Source organism: Carcharodon carcharias, chromosome 30 (genome assembly GCF_017639515.1).
Source record: "Carcharodon carcharias isolate sCarCar2 chromosome 30, sCarCar2.pri, whole genome shotgun sequence".
NCBI classification, from domain to species: Eukaryota; Metazoa; Chordata; class Chondrichthyes; order Lamniformes; family Lamnidae; genus Carcharodon; species Carcharodon carcharias.
In genome coordinates this window covers 1,406,388-1,421,363 of record NC_054496.1, presented here as the reverse complement: position 1 = coordinate 1,421,363, position 14,976 = coordinate 1,406,388, and the positions used below count along the sequence as shown (strand labels likewise).

At 44.0% G+C, this 14,976-nt stretch overlaps 2 protein-coding genes across 15 annotated transcripts in view; one reads left to right on the top strand and one right to left on the bottom strand.

Annotated features, from left to right (window-relative positions):
* The window catches only part of dnm2a (dynamin 2a), a 48,961-nt gene extending 39,512 nt beyond the window's left edge, over positions 1-9,449 (top strand). For 5 of the 13 annotated variants that reach the window (XM_041177018.1, XM_041177020.1, XM_041177010.1 and 2 more), the window contains one exon: positions 2,345-5,846. Coding sequence is in view for 10 of the 13 variants with exons in the window: in XM_041177020.1 (XP_041032954.1) it covers positions 2,345-2,411 (67 nt within the window). In the remaining 3 variants the exon portion in view is untranslated. Of the gene's footprint in view, positions 1-2,341; positions 5,847-6,867 lie in introns of those variants that run through there. The other 8 variants (XM_041177016.1, XM_041177012.1, XM_041177008.1 and 5 more) reach the window with 2 other exon arrangements.
* LOC121271217 (transmembrane emp24 domain-containing protein 1-like) lies at positions 5,414-14,399 on the bottom strand. Of its 2 annotated transcripts, XM_041177023.1 has the most exons (5): positions 14,152-14,399; positions 13,542-13,639; positions 11,826-11,991; positions 10,497-10,745; positions 5,414-5,604 (listed from the first exon to the last, which is right to left on the bottom strand). In XM_041177023.1, exons 1-4 carry the CDS (start codon positions 14,341-14,343, stop codon positions 10,527-10,529), a joined length of 675 nt encoding a protein of 224 aa, XP_041032957.1. In that variant the 5' UTR covers positions 14,344-14,399; the 3' UTR covers positions 5,414-5,604; positions 10,497-10,526. The 2 variants fall into 2 exon arrangements, with proteins under 2 accessions (XP_041032957.1, XP_041032956.1); XM_041177022.1 differs by lacking the exon at positions 5,414-5,604 and having other exon boundaries at positions 9,692-10,745.
* Positions 14,400-14,976: the final 577 nt, after the last annotated feature.

Genomic DNA, 14,976 nt, shown 5'->3' with positions numbered 1-14,976 from the left:
GGGAAGTGCAAGTGAAATGCTGCTTCACTTGAAAGGAGTGTTTGGGCCTTTGGACGGTGAGGAGAGGGGAAGTAAAGGGGCAGGTGTTGCACCTTCTGCGGTTGCATGGGAAGGTGCTGTGGGAGGGGGTTGAGGTGTAAGGGGTGATGGAGGAGTGGACCAGGGTGTCCCGGAGGGAATGATCCCTGCGGAATGCCACTGGGAGGGTGAAGGGAAGATGTGTTTGGTGGTGGCATCATGCTGGAGTTGGCGGAAATGGCGGAGGATGAAGCTGGTGGGTGATAAGTGAGGACAAGGGGGACCCTATCATGGTTCTGGGAGGGAGGGGAAGGTGTGAGTATAGATGCGCGGGAGATGGGCCGGACATGGTTGAAGGCCCTGTCAACCACCGTAGGTGGAAAACCTCGGTTAAGGAAGAAGGAAGACATGTCAGAGGAACTGTTTTTGAATGTAGCATCATCGGAACAGATGCGACGGAGGCGAAGGAACTGAGACAATGGGATGGAGTCCTTACAGGAAGCGGGGTGTGAGGAGCTGTAGTCGAGGTAGCTGTAGGAGTCGGTAGGCTTGTAATGAATATTGGTGGTCAATCTATCACCAGAAATTGAGACAGAAAGGTCAAGGAAGGGAAGGGAAGTGTCAGAGATGGACCATGTGAAAATGATGGAGGGGTGGAAATTGGAAGCAAAATTAATAAATTTTTCCAGGTCCAGACAAGAGCATGAAGCAGCACCGAAGTAATCATCGATGTACCAGAGAAAGAGTTGTGGGAGGGGGCCGGAGTAGGACTGGAGCAAGGAATGTACCCCATAAAGAGACAGGCATAACTGGGGCCCATGCAGGTACCCATAGCCACACCTTTTATTTGGAGGAAGTGAGAGGAGTTGAAGGAGAAATTGTTCAGTGTGAGAACAAGTTCAGCCAGACGGAGGAGAGTAGTGGTGAATGGGGATTGTTCGGGCCTCTGTTCGAGGAAGAAGCTAAGGGCCCTCAGACCATCCTGGCGGGGGATGGAGGTGTAGAGGGATTGGACGTCCATGGTGAAGAGGAGGCAGTTGGGGCCAGGGAACTGGAAATTGTTGATATGATGTAGGGTGTCAGAGGAATACGGATGTAGGTGGGAAGGGACTGGACAAGGGGAGAGAGAATGGAGTCAAGATAGCAAGAAATGAGTTCCGTGGGGCAGGAACAGGCTGACACGATCGGTCTGCCGGGACAGTCCTGTTTGTGGATTTTGGGTAGGAGGTTGGGAGACTGAGGTTGAAAGCTGTGGAAGGAAGATCTCCAGAGGAGATGAGGTCAGTGACAGTCCTGGAAACAATGGCTGATGTTCAGTGGTGGGGTCATGGTCCAGGGAGAGGTAGGAGGAAGTGTCTGCGAGTTGACGCTCAGCCTCTGCGAGGTAGAGGTCAGTGCGCCAGACAACAACAGCACCACCCTTGTCACCTCTTTTCTATTTTTCCTTAGTTCTGTTGAAGAGTCATACGGACTCGAAACGTTAACTGTGTTCCTCTCCGCAGATGCTATCAGACCTGCTGAGTTTTTCCAGGTATTTTTAATTTTTTTTGGATTTCCAGCATCTGCAGTTTTTTGCTTTATCTTACTGTTTTACTGCATGTTGGACTGAGGATGGGGCAGGGGCTGGTATGAGAGACAAGAAGAATCTGGGATCTAATCTGACAATTGCAGAACGTAAAGTGAAAGCACAGACCTGCCCAGTCTGAGGTTTAGATTGATGTTCTCAGAAGGAGATAAAGTTGGGCTTTATTTGGCTGTGATCACACTGGGTTGGAGAAGGGAAATAATTGAGCCAGGATTCTGTCGGTACCCGGTGCTTACACTCTCAATCTCAGTTCTCCTCCATACTGAACTGTTAATATTTCACACATGATAAAGGACCATTCTGATAATGAGTCTTTCTGCTGGAAGGGTCTGGTGGTGGGGGTGGGGTGGAGTATGGATGGTATCTGAGACATTCCAATTCTCATTCTAAAACTGAGCCATGGGGGGGGTTCTACAGCTCTGACGATGTCCAGCTCCCTGAATTTTGGACTAATAGTTTGAACTGTGTTTCTGTGTTGTTATGGCTCTGACTCATTTTGGATAGTGGGGAGTGACCCTGGGCTACAGTATGGCCCCATCTGGTACATACGCATAGTTCAGTTCCATTTCTTTTTATGTGAAATTATGGAACAATATGATTGGAGGAGAAGAAAGAAAGTGTTAAAGCGAATACCGGCTGTGTGCTGACAACTGGCCAGCTGTTATTGAATTGAACCCTGGCTTGCTCCTGTTTCTTTCCCCATTATATTGACCCCCATTTTGTTTTGTCTCCCTTCAGCAGAAGACCACCCGCTGCTCCGACCCGGCCCACAATTATCCGAACAGCCGAGCATTCCCTACTGGATTAAACAGTGGGATTTATCCTGTGAAGCATTTTATTGTAGGCTATAGTTGGTGATTAGCCTGACCTTATTCTCACGCATTTAATCCACTGAGGGGCAGTAGTGGTGTGAAGGGCAGGACCCACATTTACCAGAGTGTTATCCAGACCTCTTGGCTTTTCACACTAGCTGGGAGCACCAAGCTGTTCTTAACTGAACTTTATTTAAACAAGAATTTACAAATTTGGTTGTTTGTTCCCCGAGTACTAGAATTGGAGACGGTTTCTCTCACTCACTGCTCCCTTGATGTTCCTGATTGAGAAACTTTGCACTCCCTAAATAAACAGCAAAATCGTCTTAGTGCCTTTTTTCAATTGTTGGGATCGTTGTTCCCAGCAGTTTTGCATAAATGAGAGTTATAACTATGTTAACTTGTCCTGTCTCCAAGCATCTACTTACATTTTTTTGGGGGGTGGGAGGAAGTAGTAAACATCCAAGGTTTTACACTGTCTGATGCCACAAGTAATTGGAGCAGTGTGTGTTGGGATTTTTGAACAAGTCCTGCTCCCTCTCACCCTGTGGCCTTTAATACACTGGAGAAGGTGAGGGTACAGAGTGGAGCTGGGAGAGAGGAGTTGTTACATTACAATGAAGTCAGCAGGCTGTGTCAGGATGTGAAAGAGGAATCAATGGAATTAGGGAGTGCAACAGCAAACTGTCCCCTCAGGAGAGGGTAATTGGAGTGATACAAAGGAGAGGAGTTAGAGAGAATCAGTTCTAATGGGGTATTAGGGTAGGGAGGGGCATTGAGGTATAAAGGTGTGAAAACCTAGATGAAATAGTCTGAGAGATCGATCCCAGGCAGAGAGGTATTCTGGAAGAGATCCTTGGTTAGGAGGCTGGTATTGAGGAGAGCAAATCCTGGAGGTGTGCTGGATTGTGGGAGATGCACTGAATCATGCACTGACTGCAAGAGATTTATTTTGTGGCTGATGAGTTGTTTTGTGGAAATACAGTGGCTTGAAGAATCTGACTGTGATTTTTGAACTTTTTTAAAGCCCAATGACCAGGGGTTTATTCTCCATCCAGTGACTGCAGGATGGGAGATTCAGAAATGTCGATGATTTTTGGGTCATATGTAAAAGGCTGAGCTCAGCCAGTGATGCCCTGTTGGCCGCCTACAGATGTGTGCATCCGTCTATAGATGGATGTTTACCATTTATTCACCGCTGAATATTGTACTTGTTCTGACCTGTGCCTAGCTGCCTTAACTGGCTCAGCTGCTTAACCATTGACAATTACAAAATTAAACAGCCTTAAGACTCAACCATCTCCATTCATTAAATGTTGTTGAATGGTTGTGATGGAGAGTTTATGGTTCTCTTTGTCCTAGTGACTTATGTTGTATGTTTCAGGCTGTTTGAGTTCCTGCAGCTCTTCCCCAAGCTGTTATCACCAGGTGTTATCTCTCACTGATCTGACACCAATGCTGCCAGATATCAGGCAATGTGAACTGGAGAACCAGCAGCATTGCATCTTGGGGATTGGTGCCTATGTAAGGTGGGTAGGGGGCTATTGTGGGACATTACTTGTTAATTTGTCTCTACATCACACTGGTATGTATTACTCAGTTTCTTGCTTTTGTTGGGTTCAGAGTATTGTGACTAAGAGTCTGGGTGAAATCAGTATTCCTGGTGTGTATGCATAGCCCAGGAAATTCTTGTATTCAGTAACCTCCAGATAAAGGAGTCTAGTAAATAATTTTTAAATGGACTTGAGTGCAGCCAGCACTACTCAATTCAAAGTGGAACTTTATTAACCTGTCTTCAGTGCTTGAGCTCCTGGAGGCCTGCTCCCCCATGGATTACCGGCTCCCACCTTGCCTGCCCTCCCTCTTTTTTTTGGTCCTTGCTCATCCTGCCCTGTACAGGGTACCAGGTCTCTCTTGGGTTACTATCCTTTTGCACCTTGTCTTCAGTATCTGCAGTTATTCCTGTTTGAGCACTGTCTTAAGAGGAAGCAATTCAGATCAATCTGGAAGCATAGCCTGTATCAATTAAACTCCCCAATCAGCTGTCGGGAGGAAACATCTGTCAGTGCTGAAAAATGAAATAAAAACACATGTTGGAAATGCACAAAGCCTGGGAATGAGATGCTAAACTTGGGCCAGTTCTGGTTAAACTTGTTCTGTATCAGATACTAATTAACTTGGTGTATTTCCAACATTTTCTGTGTTTTGTTCCAGTTTTCCAGCACTGGTTTCAAAGCTGGAATCTGCTTCCCGATGGAAAATATAGTGATAACCACACATTCCTGATGTGTATAGCCTGTTCATCTTTTTGCTTAGAGGGTTGTATGCCCAAACTTTGGGAGGTGATGTTTGTATGCCTGCTGGGTGCATGATGCTGCTGAACTCAGTTCCTGACCCAGAGGGAATTGGGTATGAATATTACGTAAATCAGTGCTTTGTCCGACGGGGGAAGTTTGCTACAGGAAATTCTTACTTTACTCGGAGTTAAAATACAGTTTATTTAGATGAGGAAAGGGAAAAATCAGGAAAGAACAACATCGGACTCCTTTTGCATGCACTCAATTCTTTCCCCCACCCCACCCTCTCCCCCCCCGGCTCCGTCCATCTCTCTTACCCGCTCTCTCTCTCTCTCTCACCCGCTCCCCCCGCTCTCTCTCTCACCTGCTTCCCCCACGCGCGCTCTCTCACCTGTTCCCCTCTCGCCCCCCCTCTCTCACCCATTCCCCTTCTCTCCAGGGTAAAATTGTCTGGAGTAGAATTGGCCAATAAAACAAATAGAACAACACTAGAGAGGGAGTTCTTGGTGCAGGTGGGTAGAAATGGGTTAAATATAGTATTCATCCAGCCCCACCTTAGAAACTATTCTCTGAAACACCCTAATGATTGTGTCTTGCTGTCCTACTGTTTGTGGGACCAGTTTTATATAAAATATATTAGTTGTTGAATCAAAACTAATTTCTCCAAGTTTGAGAGGAAGATTCTGTTGGAAGCACTTGGGTCTAATCCTTGATGCTTTATCACAATTGCAATAAAGAGAATGTAACTTGTGCATTTTTGGGCAGTGTCTTGATGAAAGGATGCTGCACCAAATGTGGAAAATTAGCTCAAAGCTCCTGTTGGTTTTTGTAGCCACACAAATGGCAGAAATTGATCACAGATGCTGAAGATCTTTCTACAAACTCTTGATTTCTAGAGAAAAATAACAATTAATTAATGATGTTTTACAATGTAACAACTGAATCCTTTTCCTATGATTACTTCATCAAATTCAGGGACCTGTTCCAGTCAGGGCTTTGCTCTCATTAACAGATACCTGAATGTTCTCACTCCTGGTGTGTGATTCTATTGACTGTTAACTGATTTGAAATGAAGTGCCTACATTCTGTACGGTAATGAGCTGAAATAAAGGGATCGACAGTAGAAGGAGCCTTCCTCTTGTGTCTTTGTCATCTGTTTCCCTGTTTTCTGGTTCTGGGAGAGAGGAAAAGCAGCGGTGAACAGGCGGAGGTATTGTGCTTGCCAGGGGCATGAGGGATAGCCCTTTGGGTGCTGCTGCTAAGCATTGCGGGGATCGGTTTTCAAGCTTGATGTGATCTTGGGATGATGATGCTGCCCTGCACTTTGCTTCTCCAATCACCATTCAGAATATACAAAATATTTCTCTCATTGTAGAGGGGTGCTAGATGCTGTTTTACACTACAACAATACAGCTGTTGATGCCCATTAGAGAATCTTGCAGCACAGAAGGCCAATTTTAAGTTATTTATCCAATTCCCTTTTAAAAGTTGCTACTGAGTCTGCTTCCACCTTTTTAAGCAGTGCATTCCAGATCAAAACAACTGAGTTTAAAAAAAAATTCCCCTTCGTGTATCCTCTGATTATTAATTCTCCTGTCAGTGGAATGTTTCTCATTTCCTTTATCAACATCCTCACTTAAAAGTTACTGAAAAGTGACCTGTTGTCATTGAGGTTGGGCTGCTCTCCAGCTGCCATTGGAGTACTGTGGGGGTACTGCAGAGCCTACAGCTAAGGGTAGGTTAAATTGGAGCTGGGGTGTACTTCAGAAGAGATTATTTTCTCTCTTCTGAATCTAATCACTGTTCATTTGTGCGCTGCCTGAATCAAGAATTGTGTCCACATGTTGCAGATACAGGTTAGGTGCAGGCCACAGAAGTACACAATCTGAGCATCTCGTAGTTGCACAGATTTGTACTCTTGATATAAATATAAAGCTGACATAAAGATCCCTGTGCTGAGAATTGGTATGGAAACTGCTTCTGACTCGTCAATTTACGTGAAGCAGCTCATCTACTTGAGTGAGGCCTCAGTTCAAAGGTAAGGAACAGATCGGATGTTCTATTCTCCATGTGTGTGCCTTTTGCTATATGTCTGGAAGAAAAATGTTTTCATGATCAGGTTGTTCTAAATGTTCTGCTTTTCTCTTGTATCTAGGCGTCCGCCTCCTGCAGTGCCTTCGAGACCTGGCTATTGAATGTGTCCCACTATTTTCTACCTGTTTTGGCAGACTATTTATCTATAATTACAGTTGCACGCCCAGGTTCTGCGTATACTCCCCCATCTCAGACTCTCACCTGCTGCTCCTGCACACAATGCTTCAGTGTGGATTCACTAACACAAACCCTTTCCAGTAGCCTGGGCACAATTTGCTAGTCTGATTGTCTGTCATTATTCTCCCCTCACTTTGTTCAAAGAAAATCTGTCCAGTTTGTGTGGGATTTTTTTGAAGACTGCGATTTTAATGGAACTGAACATTTGTACAATATTTATTGACAATCAACTTGGGATCTGATCTAATTTATTTCGTACTTAAAAGTTGATAATTCTACATTGATGCTAATTTAAGGGTTTCAAACCCTTAATGCTGATGGTCACGGGTCCGAGGTCAGAGATGTTTTAAAATAAGAGTTAATTAAATTGGATGTGTGGGAAGGAAATAGAAAAATGAAGACAAAATAAATTGTAAAATCCCTCCTGGCATTTATTCTGCATTTTATGTAGATCTTTGGCAGGATTTTGTGGGAAGATGTCCTGATCTTTAAAGTGCTGTCTGCAGTACTGGAGATCTACTGATTGGGTAGAGGATTATGGGCTGGGTAACAGTATTCTGGAAGGTTAGTTGATGGGTGTAATGTGAGGCTGGAGGAATTGTATTGTGAACAGCTATAGTCAAATGTGTTTCCTGCAATGGGGCCAAGTGTTACAAAAAAAAATTCCGTTGATCAAGCATTCCTGATTCACCACCAGCCCTTCCACTGGAAGGGAACAGGAAGTGTGAAATCTGTACAAATTATTCTACATAACACTACAGAATTTGTAAAGATTGAGATAGCCAATGATGACTTAAGTTGGGGAAGACACTTCATGTACTTAGTCAGGAAAGCAGTTCCGACCCTTCACACTGGGTTGTAACTGGCTCTACACCTATGAATAATTTGCAAATGCAAATGGAATGTTTGAAAGCTTGCTGCCTTCTACCCAGGTTCTCACGATAAATGTTGAACACAATAGTCCAATCCTAACCTCAATGCCCATGTGTACTTGCCAGTTTGGGTCACTAAGGCCCAGTGTAGCTCCAACTGCTGTATCTGGCCTCTGACTCTTATCCAAAGCAGTAATTTACCTATCAGGCAACAGCCCTAATTCTTCGCTTGGGCGAGAGTCTGGGAACACAGTTGTGGCAAATGGTTGGTTGTTTGACTGGAAGAAGGTACGTAATGGGGTTCCCCAGGAATTAGCAGGATTTTTTTCTTGAATCTATATTAATAACCTGGACTTGGGTGTGCAGGGCAGCAAAGCCACAATGGGTTGAATGGCCTCCTGTGTCCTAACCATTCTATGAATTCAGAATCGAGCAGCGTTCTCTTTTAATGGCAATTTTTTACCTTCTGTATATATTTGTTTGTTGTAAATTACCTTGGGAATAAAATGATTTTGTACAGATTGGCCTGTGGGGAAGGCTTTATGGTGTGTTTAATTTGAAGTAGTTTAAAACCCACATTGAGGCAGAATTTGGAATTGATTCAAACTTTGAATGTCTCCTGTAGATTGGGGACTGTCAGCATTAAGGTGGTGGAGGGGTGAGGAGAGAGTTGTATTACTGGGCTTGAAGCTGTTGGATTTATGTTTGCTTTTCTTAGGTGATGTTGAATCAGTTCCTGGGAAGTGGAGAAAAGGTTGAACCATCATGTTAACGAAAGCCAGTAGCTGGCATATGGGGAAGAGGAGGTGGGAGTGTGGCCAGCTATTTAATGTAGGATAACGTGGAGGGAGGGTAGAAATATGGATAACAGCTGGCCAGCATGCATTGGTTTTTCAGTAGATAACATCTTAAGTGAATTAACACTACAATCAATATAAAGTCCAGAGACATAGAAAACCATTGATGAAATTCATCAAAAAGTCTGCAGCCAATGTCTTACCTCGAAGTCCTGTTCACCTATCATCCTTGTGCTTGCTGACCAACACCATCTTGCAGCTGAGCAACATATTTTAACATTTTCACCCTTGTTTAAATCCCTCCATGCCCACATCCTGAGATGTCTGTGCTCTGATTCTGGCCTCCTGAGAATCCTCAAGTTTAAATGTTCCATCATTGGTGGTTATGCCTTCAGTTGCTGAAGCCCTAAGCTCTGGAATTCCCTCCCAAAACTTTTTCTCTCTCCTCCTCTGAAACACTCCTTAAAACTACTTTGACCAAGCTTTGTGACCTTAACTCAAATCTCCTTGTGTCCCTGGCATGTTTTTTAATGCTCCTGTATGTTAAAGGTGCTTATATAAAGTGGAGAGGCACTGTATCCACTGTTTTATCATCAGATTATGTTAGGTGCCTTCCTCTGATAGCACCAGAAATCCAGGAAGGGTCGTACATCCAAAATCACTAAAGGGAAAATCAAATAATAGATTCTATGTGGAGGCCTAACTTATGCTTTATAAAGGTTTAGCATAACTTTCTTGCTTTTATACATACAATGTCTATTAATAAAGCATACAGAATCTCTGGCTTTAATACCTGTCTCAACTTGTCTGAAATTGCCTCCTTCCTACCAAGTGTATCGCTTGTGTTAAATTTCATCTGTGTTTGACCAATTCACTAGTCTATTCTCATTGTTTACTATGTTTAAGTTTTGTGTCATCTGTAAACTTTGAAATTATGTCCTGTATAACCAAGTCATTAATATATATCAAAAGAATAGTTATCCTAACACCTGGGATACTATGTCAGATATGGGAAACACCAGTAAGTATGCAAGGTCTATGCCAGATTAAAGCACTTTTAATAATAAAGTTGCTGTTTGCATAAACTAGACTTGCAGTTTGGAAGAAGACATCAAGAAACCACCACTCAGTTCAGACCAGACCTGTGGATAGACACATTCACGTCCTCATTCCCTTTGTCTTCTGATGAAGCCACGTGCAGCTCACAGCACTAGGTGAGAGTTTGAACCAGTCCTGCCTTGCAGCTCAATAGGACACCATGTGAACAAGTGACCAGTAACGCCACAGTCCTGATCGCTGTACCTGCTTTAAAAACATTTCATCTCTCCTCCCCAGCCCTAACCAAGGGGAGACCTGCAGCCAACCTCCTGACTGCAGGGAGTATTCCTACCCCGACTGCCAGCAGACAGGTTGGTAGCTTGAAGTACTGGGAATAGTAACAGCTGCAGCCTGCTATATGGATCATACTTAGAGAGATTAGCAATGGCCTGACCCTTCTCAGAGTTCATAAATAAATGTCTAATTTACTACCTTAATTACATGATTTAAAATCAGAGCTAAATTGCTTATTAAATGCTCTGATCCTCACAGGGTGAAATTCTTGGCTTCCAGAACCTTTCCCCAGTTTATTTATTAATAAACATTGGCCTTATAGGGAGTACATATTTAACATTGAGGGTATTCTGTGCACCTATTCTTGTATATTTCATTTTGAACAATTCACTTGCCAGTCTTACTGTCAGCTTATCCCAATGCCCCACCTAACTCCAAAAGCAGCAACATCATAAACAGCCCCCCAAAACAAGCAAAAGGATCTGCAGCTACTTGAATACACCACTTCACACCTCTGCTTCAGTTGTCATTTTCTTAGACATTCAGGTTTGTACTTTTCTGTGGTCATCAAAGAGACTTTTCAACATGTAGACCTGGACGAACGACACCATCAGCATCACCCCCACATTGACAGCTGACCAAAAATTGACCCGGCCCAAGTTGCCCTCTTGCAGGTTGCGATCCCGTGCCTCAAAGGCTCGGAGAATGGCCTGGATCTGCACACTCTTTGCCAGTTTGGTGTTCATATTTCCAATTGACTCCTGAAAGAGTGATCAACAGTTACTTAAAGATATGGTAACTATAAACCAGCACTCCATCTCCTACATTCATTAATTGCTTCCCCGATAGATAACTGAGGACTGGAAATGACTGAAGAGGGAGGTAGTCCATTGGTGTTTGATGAAATTTAATCTGGAGAAATGTGATGCAACATGTTTTGGAGAAAGAAGAAAATTAGGAAGTAGAAAAGTGTTCAGGCATATCTTTTAAAGTGAGTTAGGTTGATAAAACTAAAAATAAAGCAGCAGATGGTATGCTAGGTTTTAAAAGTGGGGTTGTAAAGTACTAACAGACCGAGGAATACTAAACCATGACCTCTGGTCAGCAGCAGAAAATTCTATCCAGTTGTGGTCACTCCACATTATAAAAGGCCATGGAGAAGGTACAAGAAAGATTGTCAGCATTTCAAAAGCTTTAGTTATAAGGAGGGACTACAAAAATCAAATGGAGGAGACCTGAAAGAGGGGTTTGATATTTTGAGAGGTTTTCAGAAGTAGAAGAGGGAAAGGTCAGAATAAATGGAGTATAAATTTAAAGATGGAAGGAGCTATTAGGAGACTCTTTTCCACTGAGGGTTGTTAGGACATGGAATTCCCTGCAAGAAACAAAGGAAAGTGGATAAATATTTAGAAAGAAACATAAATCTACGGGGAAAAGGGCAGAGGAATGGAACTAATTAGATAACGTTTTCAAGCAGCCAGCACAGACGATGGACCGAAAGATTTCAATTTCCAAGTTGTGGAGCTTCCTCAAACAGCCTGTCCTGCTACAATGAAAAGGCTTTTAAAACCCAAGCTTACCTCCTAAAGTATCACTTCATCCAGACAAATGTATTATAGATGATAAGCGCACATGGATATTTCTCTATTTTCTCATTTTCCACCCATTCCTCCCAGAAGTGTGCACAAGACACTAGCCAGGAGATGGGAATGACAATCAAGCCCACAAGCCTAATTTCTAACATTCCTTTCCATTCTGACAGTACTTGTGTTTACACAACATCTGGTCAGTATATCCAAGCTTCAGATAGAATGAGCTCTGACACAAGGTTGCTGGCTCACCTTGATATCATCAATTTTAATGTCCAGCAGCTCCTCTGGTTCCACAATCTCTGACCAGTCCTCAACATCGTCAAAAATAACTTCAAAGAAGATAAGTTTCTCAGAAATGGTACTGAAGGAATTGTCAAAGCAGATTTTATAATCACCGATAATCGTAGGCTCGATCCTGTAGAGCAGATTGGACAAACATCAGTTATAGAGCTCTGAAAAAGTCATATAGACTCAAAATGTCAACTTTGTCTCTCGTCACAGATGCTGCTAGACCTGCTGAGTTTTTCCAGCATTTTGTTTTTGTTTGATTTACAGCATCTGCAGTATTTTGCTTTTATTAGTAATGGGGCTCAGTTTGCCCAAGCAAATCAAAGCAACTAAGTTTTACTACAGTACCTTTAATGTAGTAAAAAATCTAAGGTATTTCACAGGAATAATTATCAGACAAAAATTTGACAGAGCCTCATCAAGAAATATTAGGGCAGATGACCAAAAGAGGTAGTAGGTTTTAAGGTGCATTTTGAAAAGAGGCAGAGGGGCTTAAGGGGAATTCCAGAGCTTAGGGCTGCTGACTGCATGGCTAACAATGGTAGAGCATTTAAAATCAGGCACATGTAAGAGGCCAGAATAGGAGGGGTGTAGAGATCTTGGAAGGTTGTAGGGGGAATTACATAGATAGGGAGGAGCGAAGCCAGAGAGGAATTTGAAATGATGTGAATTTTAAAATTGACTCATTGCTGGACTTGGAGCCAACATGGGTCACCGAGCACAGAATTCCTGGAGGACAAGAATTAGGAGTAGACGACCATTTGGCCCTTTGATAAGATCATGGCTGACTGGATTGTGGCCTTAACTCCACTTTCCTGTCTGCCCTCCATAATCCTTGACTCTTTAGTCAATCAAAAATCTATCTAACTTAGCCTTGAATATATTCAATGACCCAGCTTCTACCGGGGGTAGAGTTGGCCTTGTGGACTTGATTTAAACTGATCATCTGAACATTAAGAATTTGATTTATATTAGCATGGATCATGTTTCAATTCTTAATCCAAATGTTTCTGAAATCCATAAACAGGTCCAATTAAGGTACTACATGATGACTCAGGAAGCCATGAGTAGTGAGAGATTTACTTTGTAAAGGCAACCCTATGAATTCTGAAGGCCAAATACTATATCAGTTTGCAAATTGGAAAAAAAGGCAATAAAAGTGGACAAAAGCATTTTATTGCACTTAGCTCTCTGGCAGGGTTCCATAGCAAGCACTAGAATCTGCAGCAAAGGAATCCTGGTGCATTAGGGTCCTGGCTGTAGTAGGTGCTGCGATGCTACTGAGTTCCGCAGTAGTAGGAGAATCCCAAAGTTGATCTCTACCTGTGTTGAGTTAGTTCACCGCAGTTAAAGTGTCGGGGTAGTTGGAGCTACAATTGACCTCCGCATTATATGAGTTACAAAAGGGAAATTCAACCAAGGATCCTGTCCTTTATGATTGACAGTGTTTGCACTCTGCACACATGGATACAGTGTGATGACAGAATTGAGTTCTTCTGTCATTCCCTTCACAGTCAAATAGCTTGCCAACACAAGGCTGATACATGAAGAATGGCCATTCAGGCTGCCAGAAAATTGAAGTGTAACACTTTCAGGTAGCACCTTTGAGAGAGGAGGACTGACAGACACAGATATATTGGAGCAATGTCCGGGGAGGGGAGAGGTGCTGACACTCACATATGGACACCATCGGACTTCCTTGACTCCATGATCAGACTTTCACCATTTGGACTAAAGACGGTGAAATCGACATCCAGTCCGGCACCTCCAATAACCTGCAGGGAAAGCACAAACCAAGCCGGTTTACCCTCCTCATTAAAGCTTAGCAGTGGCAACAAGCAACACCTTTGTTTATTAAAGATATTTGAATTGTTTCTGACGAGAAGATCGAGGTCAAGGTCACGATTTAAGGTTTAAGAAATCACAAAAGTAATTTGAAGGAAATGGCATTGCGGTTGGAGCACCTTCAGGACTGTCAGTTCAGCCCAGAGTCCATGGGGGATCTGCCGCTAAAGCAGCAACACTCCCCGGATTAAAGAAGAGGAGGGGTGGGTGGGGAGAAAAGCCAGCAGTATTCGCACCAGCTACGCCTGCTCCCTACTGATGAAGGAATGCATTAGGTTGCGACGGTTCAATATTTCACCCTCTGTGTTGGAAAGGGAGGTGGTGGGGAGGTGGGGGGCACAGTCCCCGCTCCAGGCCAGCAGAGAGGCACCTTCCTTCCCGGGATAAAGAAAGAAGGCGGGGGACATGCTCCGGGCCCCGGGACTGCGGCCTCCAGCCCCACCTGGTACTCCAGCTCCATGCTGCTGTTGCGGCCGGCGCTCTGGTAGAAACATTCCTGTGTGCCGGGCGGGAGGACAAACGTGAACTCGGAGTCCGAGGGCTGCCCGAAGGACACGGCCCCGATGGAACGGAACAGCACCAGAAGCAGAAGCAGAAGCAGCGGCCCCGGCCCCGGCCCCGTGTCCGGCCCCATGTCCGGCCTCAAACTTCCCCAAACTTTTCACTTCCGCACAATTTACGGCGCCGCCGATTGGTCATCAAGTTTCACAATGACGGGCGGCCCAGTGTCCAATCGGAGAGCAGCTGGACTGCCAGCGTCCAATCGGAGAGCAGCTGGACTGCCAGCGTCCAATCGGGAACAGACAGGGAAATCTACACCAATCAAGACAAAGCCTAGGACTTCGGACCCGGACTGATAACGCCAATCGCCCCGTTGCAGCAGCAAATTCGGCCGCTTCAGCTAATGAGTATCTGAACTTCGTCTGCAGTTGTTCGATAGTGCAAAAGCCTGAGCTGTTTAGCGGAAAGAAGAGACGTGCTGTCCAAGATTTTCATTTGGCAGCCAACAGGACAGATTTGCAAGAATACCAAATTTCAAAGACAACAACAATTTATACTGCATGAGAAGAGGGTGCTGACTGTTGTCAATTAGACTCTGATTAGCAGAGGTATTGACATGGAGGTTGCACCGGGAACAGTTAAACTGTGAAGCTTTTCTGTAAATTCAAACCAGGCAGGTCAACTCACTTCCTCCAAATAAAAGCTGTGGCTATGGGTACCCGCATGGGCCCCAGCTATGCCTGTCTCTTTATGGGGTAGGTGGAAC

Bases quoted from the DNA above. Each gene is read 5' to 3' on its own strand.
- LOC121271217 (XM_041177023.1), bottom strand. From the start codon at position 14,343: ATGGGGCCGGACACGGGGCCGGGGCCGGGGCCGCTGCTTCTGCTTCTG. The intron at 11,992-13,541 runs GTGAGTGTCAGC...TCTGCTCTACAG, and splicing joins AAGTCCGATGGTGTCCATAT to GATCGAGCCTACGATTATCG. The intron at 10,746-11,825 runs GTGAGCCAGCAA...TCACTCTTTCAG, and splicing joins TTAAAATTGATGATATCAAG to GAGTCAATTGGAAATATGAA.